Genomic DNA, 14,116 nt, shown 5'->3' on the forward strand with positions numbered 1-14,116 from the left:
CATTGATTTTTTTTTTTTAACAGCTGAATAATGGGAATCAGATGTCCCTTTTGAACAAGGCCAAGAGGGGAGGAGATGTTATTAAAAACAGGTCCCCAGCCCCATCTCTTTACTCCAAATTTCTTAAACTGAAGGGGACAGAGTACCCCGCCCCCCAGAGTGCAAACAAGTAAAAATCCATATTAAAAATACTGTTTTTCCTCAATTCAGGAAAAAAGCATCAGTTGACTAAAGCATCAGTAGGGGGAGGTGGATAGTACTAGTTAAGCGTGTACTATGACTGAAAAAGAAGCTTGCTGCCAAGTGGAGAGGCCCTTGCTCTGAGCAGGCCCATTGGCAACAGGGACAACCTTCAGCTATTCTTGTGGTTTCAGAAAACATCCCTTCTGTTGTCTCTTAGAGCTTTGCACCAGGGCAGAACTTTTATAGTAGAATGAGATCCTATGCTAACCAAGCTGACGACCAGGCAGGCATCATGGGGCGGGATCTGAGGCCTGGAGTTGGAGGCCACAGCAAGCCTGCAGCCTGCTGTCAGCCTTACATCACAGACAAAACCTGTTCTCTAACGGGTTCCTTCCACCTTCAGCTTCTCTGATGTGATGGCTTAGTAAAAATGGAAGCCCCTGAGATTGTTATCTTTAGTGAGGGTCTGGAAGGCTCGGGATTGGAAGTGGAGGCACCGAGATCAAACAGGTGCTGGCTTGGGCAGAGATCTGGAAAGCGTTCTATCTGGACCCACGGGAGGCGCTTCTGAAAAGTTGCCTGTGGTTTCACAGGTACTCAAGAGTCTCCCCTGCTCCTGCTGCAGGCAGCAGTTAACACTCTGGTAGCCGTAGTTTCTCTGTCAATGTCCACTTGAGCACAGTGGGGAAAAACATGGCTAATAGGCTCAAAGCGACCTGGGTTTCAATACTATTCCCTATCTCACCAAGCGGGAGACTGGGAAGGTACTAGGTGTGTTGGAGGGGAGGCTTGTCAGCATCCTCCCGTAAGATCTTATGGGAGCAACTCTCAGTAATTCTGCAATTCTGCAGGTCCGTGGCTGGCTTTCCCTTCTCTTCCTCCCCGATCCCCTCTCTCCGGGCACTGCTGCCTTTGGCTCCCAGCCTCCAGGTGTCCATCCAGCTACACGGTAACTCCACCTTCATGGTTCAATCTTATCTGTCCTCAGGTTTACAGGTTGCTTCTATCCTAGAACGGCCCCTAGAGAACTCTGCCCTTATCTGACATCCCCAAGAACATGATCCATACGACCCATGTCCTGTGTCGAATTTTGAGACTATTTTACAGTGTGTTTTTTCTAACCCTACAAAGCTGGATATATAGCTTCTGGCCCAGCACTATACTGAGTGTGTAGAGAATATTTGTTCAGTGAACGAATGTGGGGCACAAGACCAAACAGCGGCTTCCCGTGTGCTAGCTTTAATTAAAACGTCAGTTCAGCCATTACTCAGAAGGCAAACATCTGTCAGAGAAGAAGACCAACCAAGTGGGGGTGTGAGGAGCACTCATGGGGTGAGAAAAGCTGCTACCTTCTATAGGAGTTGACAAAGTTAGATGAGCAAAGCAGCCTGGAGTGGGGGTGGGTAGGGAGATGGGGGGGAGCAATGGAAGCCTGAGCCTAGGACAGCTGCTCTATGCCACACAGCGCCAACCTGTAGAGCTGGGGACCGTCCTGTGCGACGAATCAGACTTTTGGGATAAAAGAAATCGGATGAAGAACGCAGAATATTTGGTGGCTGCCATGAAACACGAGAGAAAGGAAGAATGAATTTCAAAATAGCCTTATTCAGAAATACTATGAAGAATACATAAAAGGACGGAAGGAAAATGGACAGTAAATAGTGACTGACAGATATATGTGCAGCTTCAGGGGTCAATTTGGGGCCCGTGTTAAATGCATATCAACCAGTCTTCAAATCACAGTATATTTATCTACCATATATTTATCTATATTCTGACCCCTTCACTGAGTCCTTTGGAATTAGTTTGACACTGTTGTGCTTATGGTACAAGGACAAGATGCCCCAGGAGGGACCCTAAGACTTGCTACAAACGCCCTGTGAATTCTTAAATAGCAAGAACGTGGCTCATTCTGGCATTGCTTGGAGTCTTCAAACATTTTTACTTTGCTATGGAAACTGCTCTAATTTGACATGTGGTAAGAGGCCAGGAAATCTTGGCTCGGGATGTGTACATAGACACACCCTTCAAGCACTCCAGATTAATTCCTCTGCTGAAAATGTACTCCCGTAAGTCTTGCCAGCATCAGCCCGAACCCCAACTCTGGGCCAGAACCACTTCCCTCAGGTGAGGCCCACCCCTCACCTAGAGCCAACCCGCCACCCAGGGAGGGCATCACAGAGAGAAAAGCTCTGGAATTATCTGGAAAGCTTACAGAAGGGACAAAACAAAGGAAGAAAATTCCTCTTGGCCAGAACCAGTGAAATATTTTACTCGGGTTTTTTTTTGTTTTTTTGTTTTTTTCCCCATAAGCTTCTCTAGAGAGTTCCCCGTGGAGATGTGTTCAAGAGCTTGTTTTGTTTTGTAATCATTTTAGGGAAAGGATCTGCAAACTGCAGCTATCCTTACAGAGAAAATATGCCCATTGCACTCAGTCTGGCCTCATTAGCACCCCCTCCCCCGCCCTCTCATCCCACACAAAGACTTCATCAGGGATGAAGTTAAAAAAAAAAAAATGATTCTTTAGAAAACAAAAGCCACCCCTGTAGAGGTGGGATGGATGATGGGCTCCTTGGGTGGTTTTTGGGCAGGAGTCCCAGTGAGGCTTCAGATTTACATCCCTAGAACGAAGTGTCCACAGGCACCAGCTCTATGTTCTGGGAAGGTAGCCTGTTGCCTGAATATCCATGCTTCCTCCAAATTCCAAGCTCAGCCTGCCTGGTGGATGAATGGACTTCAGGGCTGTTAGTTATTAGCTATGTGTGTGTGAATTGGAGCTGTATGTCAGAAGCAGGGAAAACCATTCCAACATCGGCAGGCATGTCCCTCTGCTATCCCCCTGGCCTTTGATTATTCTGAGAAGAAGCTTTTCTCTTTCCTATACTTAAAGTTTGCCCCTAATAACAAAATAAAAAGTAAAGGCTCCATGCATGCATATATGCCAGTAATGAGAATGAAAAGGAGGAAAGAAAACAGGGCCAGCAATTCCAGAGAGTGCAGCGAAGGAACCTGAAAAATCCACTAACAGTTTATTTGATGGATGCCACTAAGGGTAGGCCAAGGGAACTCAAGAGTCGAGTCTGGCTCAAAAATAAATCTAGACCATTCTTTTCTTGGGTCAGTAAGAAGACTAAAGTCAGACTCTACTTTCCTTCCCCTGGGACATTTAATGGAGGGACTGGGATCAAGCTTGATTATCAGTGTAAGGAAAAGTCAGCCTGGGTAAAAATCTGGATCAAGGCCAGTCTCTAGGTTAGAGTCTGGGCTTTACATCTCTGGAAGTGGAACTCTGCCCTCTAGGACAGCTCTGAGGACCGACCAATCATATAGCTGATGTCAGCATTATCCTGGCCCTATGGCTTTATGGCTGAGTGATTAGTGGTACCTTTTGGAGTTAGAGGCTTTTCTTTTGAACTTGGATTTCAGAAATGAACAAAACACACCAGAGCTGAGCAATCGATACAGAGTCTGGGGCAAAATGGTGCATGCTGATTTAAGCCAAGACGGTTACCATAGCTACTCGATGAATCATTTTCCCCTAGCTGTATGACTTTTGGATACTTTCCTAAGACACTGACTGCCAAGATAAGGCCAACAGAGTCCAACACAAGCTTGAGAACAACAATCACAACATATTTACAGTGGGAGGGAAACCTCTTACTTGGTCATTTGGCCTTTGGCCTCTGGTTTTCTACAAGAAAAATAAAAAGTCCATGAAAAGTGTTTCCCCCAAAGCCCAGGAACTAGTGACCACACAGTGGTGCCCTCCAGAGCACCACTCTACCTGCTTCCTTACCCGCAGCTTCTCCTCTGTCTTGGTGGACTGCTTACAGTCGGGATGCCACACGGTAGAACCTGGAAAGATACAATGAACCACTGGGAAGAGAGGAAATGGAAAGAAGGCACAGTCCTGTTAAGCAGACTTTCCACAGTGGCTCAGACCCCTCTATCCCCAGCACAGGGACCCACATGTGATCTATGACCATGAAGTCAACTCTACCCTCTGGGAAAGTTCTGAGCTTGCTGTACAAAGGGCACAATGCAGAGCCACAGAACTAGGCCCGAGAGCAGCCTTCCACAAGAGATGGTTCTCTTCCAACAGGGTTACATTGTTTCTCTTTTTAAAAACATAGTTCTTTACAAGTAACACCTGAGTTGTTACTACTAGTTCCACTTGAGCGTAGAATTAAAACCATGTTTACTTATATAAACATCAAAACACCCAAGCCACTTAATCAAGAGAAATAAAATCAAACTCAATGGCCTAGGTCCGGGTGTAAAACCTACTGAAGTTTTCATTCATCTGTCTATTTCTATAGATGCCCAAGCTTGGGTGAGAAATCAAATCAACTGAGAGTGTTGTTAAATTTAGTTTATAAATCTTTCAACTTTTTAATTAACTAGCATAAACAAAATCCTTTGGTTTAAACTAGTCAAGTAATTATTGAGGTGGCATTTCCTGTTCCTGCTTCAGAGATCTCCCTTTCTCAGACTGTGAAGAACCTTCATGGATGACAAGGTATCAAAGAATTAAAGAGCTTAAAGTCTCTCTTCCTCTCTTCCTCTCCTACTGTCTTACCCTCTCTGTCACTTCTCTCCCCATTCCCATCTCCCCACCCCACATGTTCCTGGCTGGCCTTTTCTCTCTCTCCTCTCTCCCTTTCTCTATCTCTACTCCATCCTTAACTCCCCTCCCCATGCCCTAAAATAAACTCCATTCCATAAAAAAAGCTTAAAGTCTTCAAACTTTAGCACCTGCCCTATGATTGAGTATGGCTAGATACATAATAAGTATCATATACATGTATGACCGTGGGAAAGATGATATGTAAATCCTGTGTCCACAAATGTATTTCTTCATACATAGAGAGTCTGAAGAACACAGATCACTTGGAAAGACCCAAACAGGTGAAATTACTAAATTATTATGACTGACACCTCAGAGTCTCAGAAGCAACACCAGTTTTTCTGTATGTATGGCATCTTTTCAACTTTGTCTCCCAAGCAGCAACCTGTGTATACCAGAAGTCACCAAATTAACTCATGAATAATATTTACAGCTGAGTTAAAATACTATCGAAGACAAGGGAATATATTCTATGTTAGAATAATATTTCAATCTCTGTCAAATAATCATTTCTACTTTGTATCACTGGTGAAGAAAAGGAGGAGGGAAAACAGAAGGGGAAGAACGAGAAGAAGAAGAGGAGGAGGAAGAGGAGGAGGAGGAAGAAGAGGAGGAGATAGGTCAAACAAAAACCAGACAGACATGCAAGTCCCTTCAATATTAACATTGGCTCAAACTCTGACTACAAAGCACAGGAAATTTCTAAATGTGGATATGGAGAACCAACAGGTCATGCACAGGCCAGGAGAAGCATTCTCTGAAAGGTTCTACCAAGCAGGAGGTACCAAACAGAACACAGTCCACACACAATATCAGCATTGTTCTTTAAAGGTCAAACATGCTGGGAATGTGACCCAGAAGAGCATCAGATGCTCAGGGAAATGAAGCTTATTCTCAAAGATGCGCCAAGAGAGCAGGTAGCAGGAGTGCAGCTCCACTCCAGAGGAAACTGAGAACCACCCTGAGGTCTGAATGCAACTCATCTGGGAGGTTGGCATGCTCAGCTGAAACCCTTTTCTGTTTAGCATCTCGACCCAGTGAGGACAACCAGAGCACACTGCAGCCTGTGTTTCTCTTTCCCTAACAGACACAGGCTGCCAGGCACATGGGAACATGTAATTGGTACACTAATACTCAAAACCAGGCTTGGAGATGCACACAGAACTAACCAGGCTTAGTGCAGAAAAAACAAAAATGCAAAGTGGCACCTGCCCATCACCAATGCAGATGTGCCATCAGTCCATGGGAAAATGTGTCCTGTGAAGCCTCCAGAGACCACAGATGTGGCACCTGTGACTTGCCATCCTGGGAACCTTCAATACTCAGTGGTGTGTTTACTGCAATTTTTCAGGCTAGACCTAAAAAGGCACTGGACTGGAAGTTTCTAGACCCCCCATGAATTTTTAAAGGCAAGAGTAGTCAAATCTGTATTTTAACATTTAACATTCATGTCTAGAGATACTTCTCTGTTGCACAAAAACAAAACTGAGAAGGCAAAGCAAACTACTCATTAAAATCACACATAGCATTGTGTGCAAAGCAGAAGGAAGAGATGACTTGCTGAGGCGACCAAGACCCTGTAATTACCAAACTGAACGAACGAGCAATCGCTCTTACAGCTTGAGCTAATTGTACTGATAAATCTTCGTCTAATTAATGACTCTTCAGGCTATAGATAGCAGAATGCTTACAATCACGGTGCTGTCTGACTGGAAGAGAATCTGTGCTTATGGCTTCTCTAAGATGCTCTGGAATTCAAGAAGGGACCAGAACCAATTGCAGTTTTACCTGGGAGACATTTCTCAAGAGTATTCTTAATTTTAAAAAAGTTGCCACCACAAACCTCTCCCTCTCACAGGGCTGTGGGTGGGCCCCTGGCCCCCTCCCCCTTTGCTCTCCATCTCACCACATTCTCTTCGTGGGTACAAAGACATCATTCTCCAAAATCCAGTCGCCAGCAGGCTTGGACTTTGACAGGCCTTCCTTGAGGACCCACGAGAGGAGAAACAACAGAGTAGCCCTCACAAAAGCAACACTTTTGGAAACTTCTAAAATACTTTCTCTTTTGATATTTTGTTTCTCCAAACATACTCCTGGGAAGGGTTGAAGAAGCAACTGCTGACCCTCACTGGTCTCTCACATCCACTGGATCAGAAGCCAGTCTTTCCAAGCAGCACCGTGAGGCCCTGGGGCTCACTGCAGTGTGCCAATCGCTCATCTGGTTAACGCTAAATGATGAGATAGCTCTGGCACACTCCCGATGGATTTAGTAACTGCTCAGCTAATAAAATCCCTCCCTTTATAACACCCAGCCCAACAGACATGGTGAGATCATCTTTCTCAGGTAGGGCAGGCCCACTCTGCTCTTGAGTCTGTCTTACCTTGCAGATACATTTCTTCCCCTTCTGTGAACATCTGGTTGCATCTGCTGCATCGTGCACAGCTGGGATGATAATGCTTGTCACCTGCCTACAAGAGACAAAAGCAGAAGACATCAAGCTCAGTCTATTAAATGGCTCTGGCACCCATTTTTGGACTTGAAAGCTTGGAAGAAAAGAGAAGATTCCATGGAAGAAAAGAGAAGATTCCGAGGAAGAAAAAGTAATTGTCAGGTTGGCCAAACTCCCCATTCTGTCAGCCCAAACGGTGAAGCTGACCTCACTGGACCTGAAAGGGGCTCTCAAGGGAGTTCATCCCCAGATGATGGTGGCCTTGTCTCTTCAGGTTTCTGGCACCTAATCCCTCTTGATCTAGACTTTCCTGAAGGGTTGCCAGTCATACAACTCAAACAGGAGAGACCTCCACTGTATTGTCTTCCCAAAGCTCTACCTTATGTCTCACATAGGAGTTTATATTGGAGGCTAAATCTGGGTAATATTAACCCACTAAAAATAAGTGGCACTGGGGCTGGGAAGAATGCCCAGTTAGCAAAGCACCTGTCACTCAATGCCAAGGTAAGGAAGCCAGGAAGGTGCCAGAGAGGTGGAAACACATGGATCTCAGGGGATCACTGGCAAGTTCAAGGCCAAGCTACAAAAGCTACCGCAAAAAGCCAGGTGTATGGACCTAAGCATGACCTCAAGATTCCAGGTACATGCACACATGTGCATGGGCACACACACATGAACTTGCACCTACACACAGACACACACACACACACACACTCACACACACACTTTAACATATATTTCCTTTCTTGGCTACATTCTCAGAAAATAATCAGCTGTATCTGCTTGCACCAAGGACAGAAAATCCTTTGAAAAGACATCATTTACTGCCTTTGTGGTAAAACTCAGATTCTCTTTTCTGTCTCTTACATTCACATTCTGACAAGGTCTTACTGTAAGAGTTCTCAGAGAAGGCATTTTCTGAGGAGACTCTACAGAATTCTCTAGCACTTTCCATACCTAGATATGACAGATGTCATCATAGCAGGAATCGGGCAAAGTGCCACTGGACACAAGGACAGGTGTCAGGTTATCTTAGTGTCATGGTCTAAAAGCAAGCCTGACCAAAACAGGATCCTTTCATTCACAGCTTAGCAAAGACTACCTCAGAAAAATCAAATATGTTCCGAGAAAGCATTTCTTTTGAACTAACCTGAAGTTCAGTGGGCAGTGGCAGGCCTGAGAAAGAAGTGGCTGCTTCCTGCTCCTGACTCTGTGTGAAACCTCAGCAGGAACTCAGAGGCTTGGTCTGATTCCTGTCTCACATCCTCCTGTAGAAGCTACAGACCAATCAGCAGCCACAGAGCAAGGACTCTGTGGAAGGCCACCCAAGATGCTCAACCAGAAAAGACAATTAGAGACATTTTAAATGGAAACTATGCCATGGGGCTTTTCAATGGCATCTGCCAGAAAAGTCGTAGAACTGGTGGACATGTAGTCTACTAGATATTTCTTATTCTAAATTTTATTTGAGGGAAAGGATGGGTTGCAAGTGGAAAGAGAAGGTGTATGAAGATAATGTAGCATTTGCCCTTGACATATACAAATTGAGTATGAGCAGAAGGAAGAAGAAAGCTTTGACTCAGTTTCTAAGCCAGGCTGGTTTTGCTGGGATGTCTACCCAGAGGTACAAGTTAGTCTGGGCAGTCTCTGGGTCCTTCTGGAAGTGAAGGACTAATGAGACCTTAGCAGGAATCTGCTAAGTAATCTGTGTGTGGTAAAACACACAGCCCTCAGTGAACTATGGACACAAAGAAATGTCTCCAGGTAGATATGGATGGTTTGCCTTAGCTCATACTGAAATGCTAGACATTCTAACTAGGCACAGGATTCAGACTAAAATAGACATGTTTACTAATACCACCCTAAATGTTCAGTGCCCAAGCCAATACGGGAAGTCAAGAAAAATAAGTGTAAAAAAGTCACCAATAAAAAGATTTTGTCAAGTAACTAAACACACACACACACACACACACACACACACACACACACACACACAATTATTTCCTATTTATGAAAATGCCATGGAAAATGGATCCCAATTTGTAATAGCAACATATAAACCATGTGGAGCAAGATGTGGATAAAGACATGTATATAACCTAAGACCTTTATAGAAGTGACTCCAGCTTTTACTAAATGTTGTCAAAATGCTGATCTATCTACAAACACCTGCTAATACAGTATACTTCCAATCAAACACCCACAGGCATTTCCTTTAACATTCTTGACAGAGTTTCTACATATTCATATGAAAGAAAACATAAAAATACATATTTTTTCAAAAGATCAGCAAAGAGAGATTTTTTTCCTTCTTCATTTAAAAATTCTTTTTTTTTTTTTAAGGATATATTTATTTGTTTTATGTCTATGAGTACAGTGTAGCCTTTAGACATACCAGAAGGGGGAATTGTATAAATTACAGATGGCTGTGAGCCACCATGTGTTTGCTGGGAGTCGAACTCAGGACCTCTGGAAGAGCAGTCAGTGCTCTTAACCTCTGAGCCATCTCTCCAGACCAACATTTAAAACTCCAAGACTAAGATAATTAAGGTACATTGATAACAGCATAGGAAAGATGACAGGAAGCAGCTGTGTGTGTGTGTGTGTGTGTGTGTGTGTGTGTGTGTAAACATGAGAGAATTTACTTGATCATCAAAATGAAATTCCAAATGAATTGAAATAGTAGGTTTTTAATAAATGTCGAGAGCAGCTGGTCATCCATTTACAGACACAGATATCTCAATTGCTTGCACAACCAAATAAAAAATAAATGCTATGAGCTTACAAAGCCCCAAATGGAAATAAAATTATAGAATTATTGGAGTGCATACATTTGTTTAATAAACAGGGTAGAAAGGCAAACATTAAAAATATAAAAGAGAAATGATGCTGATCTGTATATAAAAATGCAACTCTCTAAACAGAAAATTAAAAGAAAAAAATAATATAAAGGTTTTGTCACGTTTCTGGCAAACATGAATGAATGAGTCAGCATGTATGAGGAGTGTGCATTCTTAGACATAAAGTCCAATATGGGCAACGGGCAATTTCCAAAGAAAATGTGGACAATTCACACACACACACACACACACACACACACACACACACACACACATCTCAACAGGGTTGGAGGAGGAGGAGAGTGAGGAGGAAAAGGAGGAGAGAAGGAAGGGGGGCAAGTAAGCTAGTTAGTAAATTAGCCAGTTAGTTAGAAGTAAGTAAGCTAATCACTAAGTTAGTGTGTTGGAATTCTACACACTGTTGGTGACCACAGAGCAGAGAGTGTGCATCAGGTGAACAGTTGCGGAGATGGCCATGAGGCCGGGCTCTATTCTGTGAATCAATAGCTGCCCACTCCTTTGAGAGGGATATGCATCTTCTCAATGTGCTGGCTCCACCTTCAGAGGCCAAAGACCTCAACAGATTCATGTCCTGTGGAGACTCTAAGAAACAAACAGCAAGCAGTTTTGAGCCTTTGAGAGTTTTCTATTTCTGCAGGCCCCAGGGCTCAAGGACAATGAGACTCTGCTCCAGGTGGGTGACCTACCAACTTCTGTTTCCTTTCCCTTTATATAGATGCTCAGGACAGCTCACAGACAAGCCCTGTGTACAGAGCTGAACACCAGACAGGGTCATATGCAAATCATATGCAAATGGACTGAACCACAGATGTTGCCGAACCAACATCATTTAAACTGGAGACTTTTTTCAAAGGGAAAGTTCTTCAGCTAATGAGCAATAAATAGAAAACAGAAGGCAGACATGACTTATTACAGAGAGGCTAGCTTGGGTAAAGCACAGTAGGAGCTCTGTGGTGGCAGGTGAGTGGTGGTTTGCCAGGTACCAGCTCCAGGCACACAGCTTGCAACCCTAGCTATGTCTAAGCCTGAGACACTAGAAATGCCATCACATGCCAGAGTTCTGGAAACTCCATTCTCCATTGAGAAAAGAAAAAGAAAGAGAGAGAGAGAGAGAAGAGAGAGTGAGAGAGAGAGAGAGAGAGAGAGAGAGAGAGAGAGAAAGAAAGAAAGAAACGGAAAAATAGAAAACAAACAACCCTGAAAATTCTCCAGGCACAGTGGCTCACACCTGTAGTCCGAGAACTTAGAGGTGAAGGAAAGAGGACTGCCACAAAGTCACCCTGGGCTACTAGTGAGTTCTCAGCCAGGCCATGTCTCAAAGAACTAACAAGACAAAGATACCCTAACAACCTCATGCCAGCCTTTTAACTACTTAAAACACACATTAAAACATACTTGGGAAGCAGAGGCAGGCATATATATCTCTGTGAGTCAGAAGCTAGCCTGAGCTACATAGCAAGTTTAGGCCAACCAAGGCTTCACGGTGAGACCCCGCCTCAAAAAAAATTGAAAAGAACTTTACAAATTCATATTGGAAGACTACATTCTAGCTAGCATTGGAAGCCACAAGAAACGTGCAGCTTGATTACTTAGCTGAATTTCCTACATGTCCAGAACGTTAAACATACAAACCCAAGTAAAAACAAAACCAAACAAACCAGTTGCCTTTCACAGTGCTATCAAAAACACACTAGTTACTACACAATTTGGTCAGTCTTTAATACATAAGCTAGAATTCTGAGGAATTCAGAGGAAATGGTATCTGTTGTAACATCTAAGATACCAAGTTTTTATTAGGCCCATAGCTATCTGGAAGAGAAGAAAGAAGTTTTCAATTCCTTAAGGACATGGAATAGCTCCAGGGCTCAGGAATCAGTTTGATACCTGTGGAGCCTTAATTCTGCTACTACCTTCTCAAGCTCAAAACATTTTCTGAAAAAGTCTGGAGTGGGTTCAGCACAATCTCACTCCCACTCAGATGTCAGACCCTGCTTGTGTGTAAGGTCCCACATTACTATTCAGTCTGGGACAGGGCTAGCAGAAGCTGCCTTGGGAGTGGGAGTGGGGCACGGGGAGGGCCATTCTCGCTGGTAGAAACAGAGCTTTGTCAGATACTCCATAATATCTGATACCCAGGAGAGATTCTGGGGCCCTGACTAGCCCTGGCCTAACTAAAAGGGCTACAGGCAACAGCAAGAGAGAACCACAATCAAGGAACCCTTCCCGAGACCATAATTTAGATTCCAGGCTGTCAGCTGTCCCTTTTAGTTTCTCTTGTCCTCTCCTTGGAGCGCGCACGCCATCACACCCAAGCCCTTCAGGTTGACCTTTGTCGGTTTATCATGTATGTCCCACCTACTTCCAGAAGGCAGAAGCAGATGGTGTGGGAATCAGGGTTTTAAAACAATTGATCAAAGGGCTCACATGGGGCCTGTGATCTGAGCATCTTAATAGATGTGGCCAAAAATAGATCACAAACATCTCCCTTCTTAAAGAAACAGTGACACATGGGAATCAGTGTTAAGCCCCAGGTCTTGACTATAATCACAGGTGTTTGGGGCTGGCCTCCCATAATGCCTTGCTCTGTGTAAGGTATGAGGTATTTTCAGTAGCTTGTCTCACAGTACTCCAAAGAGGTAGGGGCTGTGTAACAGACCTATCCAGCAAGAAGGAGCTGAGTTGAAATGAACAATTCATTCAGAGTGGGAAGACAGAACTGAGCTTTGAGCACAGGCTCAGCAAACTGCCTTCTAAAAGCACCAAGAAATTTCTCCTACAGGGATCTCTAGTTGTGAGGCAGAGGAATGCCTTCTACAGTAATTTCCCTGATGCTGGAACATGCTTATGCTCTTTCTTGGGCAGATTCTTGAGAAACATCCAGGGTCTGACCTGCATGTTCTCACTGCAGAACGGGCTGAAGGTGGTAGGATTTTAAAATCTAGGTTGATTTGAAGTTGGAGTGTTAAAGGCTCCAAAGAAATCAGAAAGTTGCTTTCTACTCCCCCAAACTCTGGCAAACAGGTCTGGTGGATGGAGACTTCAGACTAAGGACGTGCAGATCAGCAGGTTGGTGTCGACCAGGAGCATTCCAAACCTGCTGTGCATCAGCAACAGCCAGGACTCTTTTACCTTTTAAAAGGTCTTTGTGTCAGTGTTGGTGAGCGTGTACATGTGTTGTGCAGGCATGCATGCACACTGGTATCTTTCTCAGTTGCTCTCTGCCTTATTATTTGAGTTAGGACAGCTCACTGAACCTAGAGATCACCGATTTGGGCAGACTGGCTAGGGCATAACTGACTTAGCTAGACTGGACAGTCAATAAACTCCAGGGACCGTCCAGCCTCAGCTTCTCAGTGCTGGGACTGCAGGTGTGAACCGCCATACCTGGTTTTCATGTGGGCTCTAGGAAACCAACCTCAAGTCCATGAGTTGAATGGAAGGCACTTTACCCAATGAGATCTCTCAATTAGGAACTCTTTAAAGATATATTCGGCAGTCCCGGAGTGGAGCCCGGAAATCAGCCCCCTTTTAAAAAAATGTATGAACGCTAAAGAGTAAACCTAGGTCATTGTGCACCAGGAAAATACAGGTCTGGGTGGAATCAAAGTCCACCTGACAGCAGATGAGGAAGCTAGAGTGAGGGACAAGGACCTGATGTTTGCTTGTCTACCAGGAAAATGGGTGGGGAGGGAGACTCGAAGCACAAAGGATTCCTGCTCAGCATCCGTGGGAGGTGCAGGGCTGCTGACTCAGCTCCTGTGCAGCCACTGTTTTCTCCCTGAACTGGAAAAGGTTTCCACTGTGACTGGACAGGCCTGATCTCCAGGATGCACACTCATCTGTTCCAGGAGGCCTTTTCTGGATGTACCATCAAATGAGGGTGTGCCTCAGGCCCATGTTTGTATCCTGGCACAAGTGAATAAATCTGTCCACCAAGCCCACAGGCACTACAAGCCTGTGCAAATCCAACCTGCATGGGTGAAAACATCCTGAAA

General features: G+C 44.4%; 1 protein-coding gene across 7 annotated transcripts in view; it reads right to left on the reverse strand.

Annotated features, from left to right (window-relative positions):
* The window catches only part of Ablim1 (actin binding LIM protein 1), a 202,373-nt gene that overhangs the window by 39,812 nt on the left and 148,445 nt on the right, over positions 1 to 14,116 (reverse strand). For 5 of the 7 annotated variants that reach the window (XM_034499328.2, XM_076925713.1, XM_076925708.1 and 2 more), the window contains exons 7-9: positions 7,192 to 7,279; positions 3,980 to 4,038; positions 1,656 to 1,739 (exon numbers count right to left, since the gene is read on the reverse strand). In XM_034499328.2, coding sequence (XP_034355219.1) covers positions 1,656 to 1,739; positions 3,980 to 4,038; positions 7,192 to 7,279 — 231 coding nt within the window. The remainder of the gene's footprint in view (positions 1 to 1,655; positions 1,740 to 3,979; positions 4,039 to 7,191; positions 7,280 to 14,116) is intronic. The other 2 variants (XM_034499324.2, XM_076925699.1) reach the window with 1 other exon arrangement.

The sequence above is a fragment of the Arvicanthis niloticus genome, chromosome 1 (genome assembly GCF_011762505.2).
Source record: "Arvicanthis niloticus isolate mArvNil1 chromosome 1, mArvNil1.pat.X, whole genome shotgun sequence".
Taxonomy (NCBI): domain Eukaryota; kingdom Metazoa; phylum Chordata; class Mammalia; order Rodentia; family Muridae; genus Arvicanthis; species Arvicanthis niloticus.